The sequence below is a fragment of the Sander vitreus genome, chromosome 22, assembly GCF_031162955.1.
Source record: "Sander vitreus isolate 19-12246 chromosome 22, sanVit1, whole genome shotgun sequence".
Lineage (NCBI taxonomy): Eukaryota > Metazoa > Chordata > Actinopteri > Perciformes > Percidae > Sander > Sander vitreus.
In genome coordinates this window covers 17074637-17089839 of record NC_135876.1, presented here as the reverse complement: position 1 = coordinate 17089839, position 15203 = coordinate 17074637, and the positions used below count along the sequence as shown (strand labels likewise).

The following is a 15203-nucleotide window of genomic DNA, read 5'->3' as shown; positions in this document are numbered from 1 at the left end:
AAAAAGATAAAACAATTTAACATTTATAATCCACCATAATGAAATAAAATGAAATTACAAACCGACATAAAGACATGAACAGACACAATTTTGGACTAAAGTTGTATGTTCGGTTTTATCAGCTGTTCAGACCATTAAGAATCAATCCTGTTGTTGAGGTTATTGAACATGAGAAGAGAAAAATCATTATGGTGATATTAAAGCCATGAAGAAATGGTCCATAATTATTTTCCTTTTAAGTAATGTCTGTGAGCTTGACAAATCAGTCAAAGAGACATTAAATGGGAAGCTAGATGACTAGACTTTTGAGCTCATGTTTCAGTGTCCTTGACAAGTTGTTCTTCAGCAAAAAAAACATTAAAAAGCAACTGAGTATTACTTACTACATTTTGCTCATATAAGACTATCTTTGGTAGGTCTACTATAAATAATATTAAATGTATCCCTATACTTACAAAAATGCAGCACTGTTTGGGTGTGTCATCTATTATTATAATGCCAACTATACATCAAAAATGCATTGATATATACCCATTCATTTATTTTCCTGCAAAATATGTCAACATCTTTCCACTGATGCATCTCGCACTCGAGGGTGTGCATAACAATTCCATTCAATATAAATGTGATCATTGATTTTGGGGGGCAAGCCAGCCAACACCTACTCAATCATGTCTCAATCACATCCCTCAAATCAAGTCCCCCATGTCATATGTCCCACCTGAACACTCATCTCCCTCACATCAACAGCCTGCAGGCTTTAAAGTCCCACCACTCTATCATGTTTCATGCAGAAACACATCAAAGCACGACAGAAATTGAAACATTTCTTGATGTCTTTTGTATGATGACATTGTAGAGAAGCCTGTACATGACTTAACATTAAATGAGAAGTTAAAACATTCCTGAATGATGACATAATAAAGTAATTGAAGGTAATAAAAATGAAAGTTTATGTTGAATAGTCAAAGAGTTGGAAGGGCTGGAATTTTAATCAGATAGAAAGCACAGCCAGGGTTTCAGTCTTTTTATGCAAACATATTTGAAAAGACTGATCTTTAACATGTTTTCACAAAAACAAGATCAACTGAAAGGCATACAAACCCAACCTTCCACCCAACCAAATGTGTTTCTAGCTTATCTAGCATAGTACTGTGTGATGTTCACAGTTTACCAAAGATAGTGCATAGTTTTCTTTATATTTTAAGTTAGTCTTATGACACCCATTAAAAACAGTTAGATCTTGAGGAAGTAAAGGAATCAATGAATGAATAGAAAGAAGACATCAGAAGCAAATGTTTTTGATGATGGGAGTCTTTTACCCAGACTGTATGGTTTCATCCGCCAGTCCCTGCTCAAACACTCTGCTCCCTCTCTTCCAGATGGACCATGACCCTCGCAACCCTACTTACATTGCCTCGCAGGGCCCACTTTTTTCCACCGTGGCAGACTTCTGGCAGGTAAAACTCATCTTCATTCATGGTGGTTTTTCATCTTTTACTGTTTTGGTTCTGTAAAGATGAGGGTTTGGAAGAACCACCACAGAGATGGTTTTGTGTGACATACCAATTCATGTGTGATTGTTTGATGTGTTCTTCTTGGTCCAAGAGTGTCTAGATTACTATTTCTTTAGTGTTGAAGCAATGGTTGAATTTCTCAAAGTGGGATCAATGAAATAATATAGCCCCAGTTTGTGCCGCTCATGTGCTACAATTACATTCAAGTTCCTTTCTGTCTTCAAAAACCCAGAAGGTTGTTTAACATCACTTACAGCTGTTCTGAAAAATCAGAATCCTCAAAGACTCTTAATCATCTGGATGAAAATGTATTCCTTCATTGTCTTATTGTATTTTCTGTATCTTCTAGTCCACGTAACCAGAAATAGCATATTTGTCACAAGCAAATTATTAACCCTGATCATCTAATTACTGCAAGTTGCATCAAAAATGGCACTGCTTCGCTGAGTCATAACTCAGAGACATGATACACATATTTTTTAGATTCACAGTTTCAGCGGATATCATCTCCAAGTCCATGTAAACAACCTTCTATAAATCCATTTGGTAATCATAAAAAAGACACTCCTCATAAATCCATCACATTTTCACAAGTTTTCTTCAGTATCAAAGTAATCCAGTGATAGTTGTCTGTACATCTATGGCTACATTACAAACAGGTAATGCTAATAGCTAATCCAGCATACTTATCATGGTTCCAATTTGCCAAAATGTAAACAAATGTAGGCAAAAACAAAAAAACAGGGTTCAAGTTGTAGCCCACAGCCTAACTCACTGAATCCATGGCAACATTATACTTCCTATTAACATCCCAAGTTCCCAAACTTGGAGCCTGATTACTAACCTGACATCGCCTGACAGTTAGTCTGGAACCTAGCAGTTATTTTTTTATTTCCAAGGGGCGTTATCAACAGCGAGAGACCAAAATGCCTTTGGACGCAACCCGGCGCAAGGATGCGCAAGCCGAAAATGACGTCATCGTATTTTGGGAAAAGTGGGAAGGGTCCACAAGTTGTCAGTTATCATATTAAACCCGCTCCATATGATATAAACGGCTGTGATTGACCCAACCAGGGCATGGTTGGCTGGAAATCTGTCTGAATAAGGAGAGGAACCAGATGTATGTGCCAGAGCAAATAAAACATGAGCTCACATATTTGTCTGGTTCCCAGGTTATGATTATCCTTCAAATAGAGGTAAGATAAGTTAATAACTGACATGACAGACCACCAACTGGTGCTTCTACTGTTCTTATTTATCAATAAAACAATGTCACTAGCCGAATATGTACTAGAAACCTGCAAACCCCCCATATCATATTTGCATTTTTCTCCATGCTATTTGCATTCCTACCCTTATTTACCCTTATCCATAAATGTCAGACAAACCTGCCATTAATCACCAGATATAGGCTATTGTAAAACATGTTGTCTTGTGTGAAGGTATGCCTTAAATGATGCATGGTTGCCAAATGGCGTTCTCATGTGTTAATAGGACAGCGCTGTCGTAATTAGTGGGCCCATCACCTCCATATGGTGAAGAAACTCTGCTCGCCGTGACCAGGATGTAGAAGTGTGAAGCATAAATCCTGGCAGACCAGCTGGCCCTGCACTCTGCGTCTTGTAGTGTGTAATGGATACTCGTTTGGAATCATTATGATAGTGCTGACTTTGTGTTAGGGCAGACGATGGCCCCCTTTTGTGACCAGGGGAGGATGGTAACGCCAAGTTTAGTCTGGTCTGGTTTTGTTCTGCACACCAAAAGTAATATAGTTTTTGTTGTAAATTCGCTTTTTAAACCCAAACAAACATGCTTACAAGCTCTGTCCTCACATGGTATTTAAATTGATAAAAAAGAAAAAGAGTCAGTAACTATTATCTAAAAAGTGTACCTTAATTGACAACATCAGTTCAAATAGGAATAAAAGCTGCCCTGTTTCCTGTATTTAATTTGTAAATTTGAAAGTGCCTCAAATGAAGCAGTTGATAATTATCTTTTAGTCAATTAGGTTATTTGTTTGTCTGCCAATTTTTTTCTGTGCCAGGTGAATAAATACTTATCCATTATCTAATCAAAATTGGCTATTTAGCCATGAACTCAACACTAAATATTTTCCAATTAAACAGAAAGTGATGGGAAATTAGACACAGATAGACTGACACAATGAACATAAGTTCTGTGCCTGTAAATAATAAGTAGCCATTCATTATTCAATATGGTAAATCTTGGGTTGTGCAGGATAAAAAAAACACTCTTTCCTCCCATTAAAAGTAAACAAACAGGGGAAACACTGGCACTCTCATGCAAATGGACCATGCAGGAGGCAAATCTTTTTGCTCTGCCTATCTAATCCACACCAGCCCCAGGCAGCGCTCTGAAAAGCGCTCTGCTCTAATCCTCCACTCCTCATTCCTCCATCCCTTCATCCTTCACTCCCCCATCCAGCTCCCCTCCCTCCCTTCCCGACTATTACCTTAGCTCTGCTGGGCCTTGCTTTCCTGCTCACTTCTCCTCAGAATTCAATGCAACAAAAGCCAATGAGTTCACATAGCAGCAACTTTGGTCATTTTCAGTTTTTTTTTTTTTTTTTTTATCTATAAAAATGATGCATAGTAGGGGTATGTTTCTTGGAGCCTAGAAATTGTTTAGCATAAAGCACTTTACTAGCTGAAGATGGAAAATACACCTTTTCCTCACTACCTACAAATATTTGCCAAACCTTACAAGACTAAATGGATAATATTCCCCCACATTATCACCTTGCCTAATCTCATCACATCCTGGCACAATTGGCACAGTTGCCGTGTAATGTGTCCACTGGGCTGGATCACAGAAGCTTGTGATTAGTGTATAGTCAAGGCCATTGTGTTTTTATAGCAATCATAAAAGACGTGTTACCTCCTCATTTTCTTAATGGCTGTCATGGGCCCTTATTTTTTTCCCAAGGACACATTAGATTGTGATAAGATGAAATGGAGCAGCAGCTCAGTAGATGTTGTGATCTCACTCAGACGACTGAGAGACCTCCTGCTGTTTGACTCAACATTTATCATTTGTCGCACGTGGAGAGGTGACATTTATTCATACTTCCTGGACCAAGATTAAGAAATCAATTTGGCTCTAATCAAGGGTGTCATGTAATGCTAATGTGCAATATGCTGCTCCTAGTGGCACAATTCAGCTCCATATTACTGCTACAGTAATGTCATACAGATTATTATGAAAGGTTTGTTGTGTTTGGATGTGTTTGAGGGATGTCTGACGTCGTCTTCGTCTGGTGTGTAGATGGTGTGGGAGAGTGGCTGTGTCGTCGTCATCATGCTGACCCCGCTATCTGAAAATGGAGTGAAGCAGTGTCATCCCTACTGGCCTGACGAAGGCTCTGATGTCTACCACATCTACGAGGTACGTCAGTGAGAGATTAAGCACAAGTTACAAACAGACTTTACTGTGAGCAGTTTACAGCAAAACTACTTCCTACCAAATAAAATAGTCCCTATAAAAGCTGGTGAGTAGTAAGGACGCTGCAGTAAGTTAATGAATTTATATCATATATAGCTCCTTTGAAGAGCAGAATGTCTTAGGAAGATTGAAACACCATAAAATAGAGATAAATAAGACGAACTAAATTATACAAAAATGTGTTGCTGTTGAGCTTTTCATATGTCATTTTTATTAACTTTGTGCACCACAAACGGAAATTATTCACCGCTAATTTTATTGCCGTGGTGGCAAAAATCTCAGGGGCCGATATCCCAAAACTTTAGTATGACTCTCAAAAAAGAAATCTCTGAATCTTTGTATTAATGCTGGTCTTCAAACAGTCCATTTATTTAATAGACCAACTTCTATTGCACTCATATTAAAGCCCACCTTCCCACTTTAAACTGGCCAATCAGGTGAGGAGTCTAGAATGGAGCCCCAGAAAAGGTATAAAAACATATACAATGGTGGTGTTGTACTATTGATATGTATTTCAAATATTCTTCCCGGTAAATGAGTAACACCAGTGCACCACTGCAAACTACAACCTCAATAATAAACATATAAGTTAAATTAACACCTCTCTGACAGCGTCATTCAAAACTGAACATTATTGTTATTATTTTTGTAAAGGTAGAATTTATGGCTGAGCATTTTACTGTGGCCACTGAGTGGATATTCATGTCTTAAATTGCTCATAACAACAATGCCTCTGGTCTTTGTTCAACACTGCAGCATAAAGACATTCACAATGAAGAAATTATTCTTACATTCATTGGTATCTAACTTAATTACACCTCATTTCACCGCACAAAGCTACCCCTAATACAAATTCTGAAAAGAACAGTTATCACTTTGATTACTGTGTAAACCCTTTTTAACAAATGAACTCATTTTAATGACAGCTGCAATTATTTGTCTTCAACAAAGGTACACGTAAACTGAAAATCCTGTAAGAGAAAATGTCTGCCTTCCTCCTCACAGTTTCTTTCTAAGCAAAAATACTTGTGTGTCTGTGAACAGGATGAAACAACAAAATAAATGGTTAGTTAGGGAAACCAAAACTATTTGCATGGCCATTAAGTCAGAAAATGTTTTTTATACTTTGGGTGAACCAACCCTTTAAAGCATGTGTGTTATGAATGCATTCCTATTTAAGATTGCTGTAAGAAGCTGTAATTAATTAACTGAATGTCATCCTTTGCATATTCTCTTTCTATATGCAGGTCAACTTGGTGTCGGAGCACATCTGGTGTGAGGACTTCCTGGTGCGGAGCTTCTACCTGAAGAACCTGCAGACAAACGAGACACGAACCGTCACGCAGTTCCACTTCCTGTCCTGGATGGACCGCGGGATCCCCAACTCGGCTAGGACCCTTTTAGACTTCCGCAGGTAGAGTGAAGATCTTACTGGTTGGCCTCAGACACTGGAGCTCAGCAGTTTTCCACCTTTACAACTGGCCTTTATCCTGAACTTGTTCTTAATCATTTTCCCTTATATTCTGTATTCTGTCAGCGCCTTTCTGGTCCGTCTCCCTTTTGCCCCTCTGCCTTTTGGTGTCCTAGAGAATGGTTGTTCTAATAAGGACTGTGTTTCTGTACTATCCCTTTCATCCTGGGCCTATTTCCCTCACCTCCCTTCGGTACATGTGATGCAGCAAATTAACAGCCCCACGCTGCCTGGCTTGGCTTGGGAAGAAAAGAAAAGAAGAAGAAAAAAAAAAACTAATTCACACACCCAATTAAATGAGAGCTGTCTCACTAAAAACATGGGAGAGGGAGAAAGCTAGTGACTGAATAACCTCACTCTGTTCTCCATATAATGTGTTCTGGCAGAAGAGCAGCAATAGCTCCTCTGGGAGAACCCAGAGGGATAGGAAAATCCCTCCAAATGAGACAAGATGCATCTGATTTGTGGATGGAAGTCTTTCCCTCTGGTTTGTAATGCAGATGAGAGCCAAAAAAAGGAGGATGTGCAGTGAGTCGGTGCTGACTTTTTTTTTTTTTTTAAATTAAACCGGGTGTAGCTTGCAGTCAGTTACATTTATTTATTATATTGGTGTGCAGGTTTGAGCTGTGTTGCTGTCAATGTCTCCCCTACGACTAGATTACCTTGATGCATCTCCATTAATGCTGCTATAGGTTATTGGGAATATAAACTCTCTGACTGTGTGATTCAGAGGTCTCATATCCACGAGATGTACGGTACACTTACGGTTTTCACGGTTTCGGCCAACTTGGTATTTTGCGGTTGCCAGTGTCATTTTTGTGATGTTGCAGCTAGTAATATGAGCCCAGTTGCATAGTCACAAAAGTGATCATTGGAAACTGTGTCTCCTCAGCCAGGCCTGTGCACAAACTGTCTTTCTCTCACTCATGACTCTCTGTCTCCCCTCTCCTCCTCTCACTGCTCCTTCCTCTGGCTTGCATGGGAACTCCTACCACCAATTATCTCTGTATGCTCTTTAACTGAGGACATATTCAGATTTTTTCTATATATATACCTAAAATGTAAAATATATACATTTGATGTAATGTCATTTTGATGTAAAAAAATTAATGCAATATACACAAAAGATACAAAAAAGAAAACAAAGACGTTTTATAACATTTTAATATTTAGATATGTTTAATGCATGTATTTAAATGATGAAGCCAAGCTCAAAGCTCATAATGACATCAAATAGGGCACATCTGTGCTTTGGAATGCAAGTGCACGTGGGAAATGCAGTTCACGGTTGTAGTTCTTGATGTCCAAATGCATAGAAACCTTCACAAATACAACAACTGAGGTTAAATCAACAGAGAAACAATGAAAATGGAAATACATACCAGAGTTAAATCTTGCACAAACGAGCAGTATTTGATATACCACATTTTTATAGATATAATATATTTTAGTATATTTAGCGTTGTAATTATAGGCTACAACACAGTATTATTACTGTAAGTAGTAGTAAAAGTACTTTAGTAGAAGTAGTAACTGCAGATTGACACATTATTGTATATTATAGTATATTCATGCGTGTGATTTATGTTACATTTAGTGTTTTTACATGTTACTAATAATCTATAATAATAATAATAATAATAATAATAATAATAATAATAATATAATCTATAAGTAGTAGTGATTTTGAAAAGTAACATAAAATGCCAGATAACTAGAGATATGATGAGACATTCAGACATTTATTTGTAATTTTATTGCTGAAAGGTAAAAAACGAGGGAAATGGAAAGATGCGGAAGCTCTCTGTGTAGTCAGTTTCCATGGCAACAGTGGGGTGTGAAAAGGCTTGTTGGCCTTCACCGTGTCTGTGGTGTATAACATTCATAATTGGCTGGGGTTAATGCGTCGGCAGTCGGCAATCACAACATCACACCACCATATCCATCACCCACATGTCACAAAAATGCTGTTTGAAATGATGCTCAATTTATTCATTGACTGATTCATTTCTCCATCCTCAAATTAAAGTGATTGATTGACAGGAGGGTGCATCTCTCAGGGTTCTGTTTGTGCTTTTGATTGTTGCTGTCATTAATTTCATCCAGACCACAGAAGCACAGAAGTCCCTTATGAGTCACACTTGCTTTATTTGCATTATTGTTATTATTCAGCACAAATAATCAACCTTGTTTCCAGAGTATGATTTAGCAGCCTGTGCATTGAAGATAACTTGCTGCCAAGCTTACAATAACATCTAATTTTCTCTTTTTTTATTTCAGAAAGGTTAACAAGTGCTACCGGGGTCGATCTTGCCCAATAATTGTTCACTGCAGGCAAGTATAACTATTTGAACCTTGTGACAGTGGCTGGCCCTGCTGAATTGGGATAGCGATTATTTGTCGTGGCCTGTGTGTTGAAGGGTAGAGGCTGTTTATTTTAAACCCGCTCAGTCCATTTACTTTATCCTGGTGCACTGGAGCTGCTGTTTATTCCACTGGCTGTGTCTTTATGGAAATGGTGTGGCACAAAGACACTTCCATTTCCCATTTGGTTGAGTTAGTTAACTGGCCTTGATTGGTTTGTATTAAACACCAGGTATCTGTCTGACCACTTTTAATAGTCACATTCTGTTAAGTCATGCGTGGGGGGAGGCAGCCTGCTCTCCCTCTGAGGGAGCTGTACGGACTGAGTGTCTAGCAGTGGATTAATGAAGCACTAGTGCTCAGGCCGCTCTCCTGTTTTATTGGCCTTGCCTTTATTAGAGAGATGTGCACGCCTTGTTTGCAATTAACATGCAGAGCCGTTGAATGGCCGTCGGGCACAAAGGGAGGCTTTTCATAAGACTATCTCTGGAGTAATGGAAAAGCAAGGCTCTCCAAAAGCTGTTCTCGACCGCCCCTGGCCTCTCAACCTCTCCTCTGCTCCTGAGGTGCATTCATTTAAAAGCCTTTGTCCCCAGTGTGCCTCAGAAACCATTCCCCTCTCCCCAATAGCCGAGCAAGTCTCCAGACCACACATGCACTCGTGTAAGCAAGGGTTTTACATAATCACATTAATTGGAACATTAAATATTCAGATCTGTTCAGGTGTTTTCATCAGAATATTAAGGATTATTATTGTTTTTTGCTATTTAAATATTCTATTTTATAAGCAGATGGAACAGTGTGTATCTGTATGCATAGACTCTTTTGTGTTTAAATATACTTCACAGTCTCTCAGCAGATGCAGATGTAAATGAGCAATTTGTTTCTTTATAAGAAAAACACTCTGAGATTAAAGCTTCACTCTGCCACCTTAATGATCTCCATCTCTATCTCTCTGACTATCTGCAGTGATGGAGCTGGCAGGAGTGGGACTTACATTCTGATTGACATGGTCCTCAATAGGATGGCTAAAGGTAACGATCAATGGCTTCCCTTTTATTCTTTCTGCTCATGTTGAAGTGTTGCCCTGGCAACGCCAAAGCCTCTCATTTTCCACAGAGGGTCTTGGGGATGCATTAGAGGGTGACTTTACTGAGGCCTGGAGAGGCAGCAAAGATAGAGGCAGGCGTGGAGGGAGTTGGAAGGAGAAGAAAGCGTGGAACAAAGAGAAAAGGAAAATGAAAAAGAAACCTTTACCCATATTAGTAATTATCTATTTAAGCTACTGCCACGCCATATTCATCTTCATCATAACAGCAACATGAATTTAGATGGAAATACAATGTTTATAGGGGAAATCAAAATGTTCAAATATTGCTTCAATGGTTTAAATCCATATTTAGTGGGAACAATGGGTTTATTTTATTAGTATTCCTAATCCGTATAGTTTGCAACCCATTCTCACCCTTTGTGTATGTTTTTCTTACATTAAAAAAATATAAACTAAACTGCTCGAGATCTCCAGGATGTTAACAATCTGGTGGTTCAGGTGCTTTTTTAATTTCTGCAATTATGAGTTGGCCCATTGTTAGCATTGTATAATCAAAAAGCACAGTCAAGGAAGGTAGTCTGTATTTGGTCACAAATCACAGTAACTTGGTGCCATCATGGCCGTCTACTGGAGAAATCATTATCTACAGGTCTAAATAAATATAAAACTTGAAAAAGGATCTTTGTGATGTGGGTGTATTATTACATCTAAAACAGGAATGGTTTGATTTGTTTCTAAATTTTAGGTTCTTGTGATAAGGCAAACTCTTGTTTTTAGCTGAATCTCTACTCCAACGAAGTTGTAGCTGAACATGAATAAGCTCAGTTTGTATAAATGAACAAGTATTTTTGTAATCATATTCTTGGAGATATCCCAGTTTTATATACAAACACATTTGGATATGGCCATCTATTGTTGCACAGGAGCTGGGTTCTTCCAAAGGCTGCCTTACGTCACCTTAAAGCCCTCCATAGTTTAGCCTGCCCTTTGACCTCTGCCCTTCCCCCTTACCCTCTGCATGCCCTCCTCCTGCGATCCCAGCCCGTCAGAGCAGGTTAGGCGGACGGCCGCCTCTGATGCAGACCTTCCCTTCACTTTCTGTAAAACGGTAATAAGACTGACCCATCCTGGTGGAGTTCATTTGGTTCATAGAGAAATGCGCTGTTGTCCACGGTGATGAAAGGTGCCACCTGGTCTCTTTTTAACCTTTTGTTTCCTGCTCCAGAATCGAATGTATAAAATGAACATAATCTCACTCTCCAAATCTTTTTTTCTTCAGTCGAAGAGCCTCTCTTCAGATTAACTGTGGAATCCAATCCTTCTGAGACATGAAAGTCTTGTCGGAGCACTGGAGTACTTTGAGTACTAAGTCCAGCTGCATTAAATCCCTCTTTTTTACTCTCTCTCATACACACACAAACATACATTTTCACTCTTGCTCTATATCTTTTGCTTCCTTTCTCTGCCTCACTTTCAAAAACATCTTGAGAGTTCAGAGGCTCTCTGTGGTTTTCTAAAATGAGCTTTGGCGTGCTGCTTGAAATCCATAAATCTGAAAGTAGAATAAGATTTTCAGATTAACATCCCTAACTTCTGAAGCCAAAACAGACTTAACTCAACAGCAGCTGATAACTGTTGAAGGCAAGCAACTGTTGCATAGGTTAATCATCAGTATGGTCTTCTGCAAAGGCAATAAATCATTTTAATTAGAGTTTGTTGATTCTGAGATTCATAAATACATGCACACACTGATATTGTTGTATCAAAAAGCACTTAGCAGACTTTATAGTTGCACATAATCTAAACCAATTTTTTAACAAGTTTCTCGCAGAGTAGCCAGTGCTTAGTGCCATTTTTGAAAGCATTATTGCAAATTTCCCACACCCCAAAAATATCCTCTTGCATATTTTATGTCTGTGGCTCTCGTCCAAGTCTTTCGAGGGATGAATGTAATAATTTTCAATCGCTGCGCTGTTCCAAAAGGAGCCCAGTATAAAGAGAGATTGGCAGATGTGAGCTGGATTACTCTGCTGCTTTGAACTCAGTCCAATTTTTGGTCTGTTGCAGGTGCTAAAGAGATTGATATTGCCGCTACCCTGGAGCACTTGAGAGACCAGAGAGCTGGCATGGTCCAGACAAAGGTAAGGTCCCCGGCTTTGAGTTAGAGAGGTGGGGGAGGTGGGGGAGATGGGGGGGGGGTGTGTTGTTGCAGTTATTCAAACAGACGATTGTCTACTTCATGTGCACAGGATCAGGGGACATGATGTGGTAATTGATAACTGCTGCAGGATTAGAAAAAACATTGTCTTGGAAGAAAATAACTCACTGTTCCACATTTATCACACGACACAGAGAGACTGACCAAGATAACAGACGTATTTTGTCTATGAAACCACAGTATTTTAAGATTTTCTCATAATTTCTATCCCTTAAACAAATATTATAAACATACATTATTAATCCTAATCCTGTTAAATTTACTGTTTTTATCTAACATGATCAAAGGGAGAATTAAGTAGACATGTAACTATGCCTACAACTAGGGATTATTTTCATTATCAATGAATCTATAAAATGAATCTGTAAAATAGTGGAAAAAAAATCCCATCATGATTTCTCCGAGCCCAATGTGATGTCTTCAAATTAGAGATGCACCGATTGACCGGCCGTTGACCGGAATTGGCTGATTTTCACGTGACCGGCCATGACCGGAGACCGGCAGGTCAGTCTGATATATGTCGATTTTATGCCCGTCAAATGCACTCGGGCGCCACATGATAAACATCGCGCAACATCAGCATTGCATGTGCACACGCACCGCCGCTCCATCAGCTGTTTATGAAATGTCATAAAGTCGTCATTATACACGGCTCTGCAGAGCCGTTTGCTCTACTGATCTCAGGCGACCGGTCAGACGCTCTCTCTCTCCCCTCTGAGGCTGAGCAACTGGAACAGGAAAACCGCACTCACAGCTACAGTTTATCGGAAAATAGCGTTGGGCACGGCATACTGACTTTGATGAATTTACTGTTTATCAGACCCCAGATGAGACAAGAAGCTAACGTTAGCAAACGCTGCGGTGACAGTCCCTGTCTCTGATGCCCCGCTGCAGGAGACTGTGTGTATTCCTCCGACACGCTGTATTAAAATGTTATATCAAAGAAAATATAGAAAATAAATATTTGTGTGTGCTGTAAGGTGGTTAGAAAATATAAATCGGAATCGGCTAAAATCGGTATCGACAGTTCAAACTCAATGAAAAATCGGAAATCGGAATCGGCCTCGAAAGTTGTAATCGGTGCATCTCTACTTCAAATGTCTTATTTTTTTTGGACCAAAAGTCCAAAACCAAAAGATATTCATTTTATAACAATATATAACAGAGAAAATCTTCAAATCCTCACATTTGATTAATTAATCTAACAAAATGCAGCTACTGAAAACAGTTGATATCACAGCGAGCCCTCCACCTCACAACACTATTTTGGGGGATAGTTTAGGGTGTGAACAAAGCATTTTCTCTCATCCACTAATGCACATAATAGGTAGAAAGTCTCTTTTGTTTCTCTCTTGTAATTGGAAGGAATAATAATGATAATAAAGGCAAATCTCATGCAGCAGTGGGTGATCATATTTATGGAAACTGCTTGCTAACAGACTCCAGTGTTCCTAGATGGTTCATTAATGCTGCTTTTACAGCCCTGCTGTATTCAGCGCAGGAGAGCTTTTCAAGCACTCTTTTTTTTCTTCTGACAACTATAAGTGAAATTATATTGGAATATTGTTGATTCCACTTTGTGGCTTTATGCTGGGTCTACACAGAAATTAGATTGTAATGAGGGATGGAATTTAGAGTTAGGTTTCAAGGATTGGACAACCAATTATTTATTTTTTTCCTCCTTCATGATGTTGCCACTTTATTTTTGGATAGACCCCCCGCCACACAAATAGAAAACATTTATTTCCCTTCTTTTTATGGTTACTGCTTTTGACAGAGATGCAGTAATAAAAGCATGTGTGACCATTTTTCTTTCTTACTAACCATCCATATCTGATCTGTCAAGCAGAAATTGATCTCCCCCCAGTGGTGTGAATGTGAACAGCACAGCATGCACAAAACTGCTTTTAAAAGCATATTTTTTAACACACAGAACTTTAAAGTCATCTTGGGATAAGATCGGCATATATAGCTGTGGTGTAGCTATAGGTGGATGTAGTTACATATTTTCTGGCCCTATCACAACATCAGAAGACATATAAATAGAAAACCTAATCACTCCAGATAATCTCCACTGCAAAGCAAAAGACACAGCCACCAGTGACTCCTCTGTATTGATTTAGCCTATCCTCAGGCCAGACTATGGCAGGCTATGTGTTGACACATCTAAAGACTGCTCCCTGCAAACTCCTACGTACCTTTTCTCTGTGAGAGGACCCCGTGGCCTGCAGCCTGGGGAGAGGAGAGGAATATAAAAACACCAGGTCCATGGGGCAAACATCAATCAGCCCCCTTTTGCGCTCTTTTGGTAAAACTATGAGTGGGATTCACAAACAAATGCACACATACACACACAGAGCTGAGAGACAACTTGACTCAAAAGCTTTATTTTAAGACACACCTGGCTGGATCGATGCTGGGTGCGGGTGCACTCCGAGTTAAAAGCTCACCTTCACCTCCAGTCTGTGGCCAAACACATCCAGGGTTTGGTCAGGAGAGAGGGAGGAAGAGGGGGTGGAGGCAGCAGTTGCCAATCATTCTGAATATGGCATTCGTGAGCACTTTTACGCACACTAAAACTTTCTTCCCTTCCTTCTTTCCCTGCATCCTTCCCTCCTCTTCCTCCTCCTCCTCCTCTTCCTCCTCCTCCTCATCCACCTCCTCAGGAACAGTTTGAGTTTGCGCTGACAGCCGTGGCAGAGGAGGTGAACGCCATCCTGAAAGCGCTTCCTCAGTGAAGGCATCGCATCCCCCACCTTCTTCTTGCTCACTGAGCACCGGTTTTCTCTGCCCACTCAAGACTGACATCTCTCTCTGCCCTTCCTTCTCCTCACTCTGTTTCTCTCTTCTGTCTCTGCGTCCTCTTAACCTCTATATATACTGTATACTTATGAATGTCGTGCCAGATATCGCACCTGGATCCATATTCGCAAAAGTCTTGCCTCAGTACGACTGTTGATCTGGGATCTGTGTCGTTTTAGTGATTCAAGGCTGGAACCAGCGGGGCCTGATCTGATCTGATGTGGGATCTTAGATCAGCTCTCCTACTGTGAGACTTTTTGTCATATGAACCCCGGTCCTCTATAACTGTGATGTAGTTCCTGAACATGCCGTTCTAGT

At 39.7% G+C, this 15203-nt stretch overlaps 1 protein-coding gene across 1 annotated transcript in view; it reads left to right on the top strand.

Annotated features, from left to right (window-relative positions):
* The window catches only part of ptprn2 (protein tyrosine phosphatase receptor type N2), a 130722-nt gene extending 115901 nt beyond the window's left edge, over positions 1-14821 (top strand). The window contains exons 16-22 of the mRNA XM_078280574.1: positions 1383-1460; positions 4803-4922; positions 6227-6393; positions 8731-8784; positions 9784-9848; positions 11933-12006; positions 14750-14821. Coding sequence (XP_078136700.1) covers positions 1383-1460; positions 4803-4922; positions 6227-6393; positions 8731-8784; positions 9784-9848; positions 11933-12006; positions 14750-14821 — 630 coding nt within the window. The remainder of the gene's footprint in view (positions 1-1382; positions 1461-4802; positions 4923-6226; positions 6394-8730; positions 8785-9783; positions 9849-11932; positions 12007-14749) is intronic.
* The last annotated feature ends 382 nt before the right edge of the window (positions 14822-15203 follow it).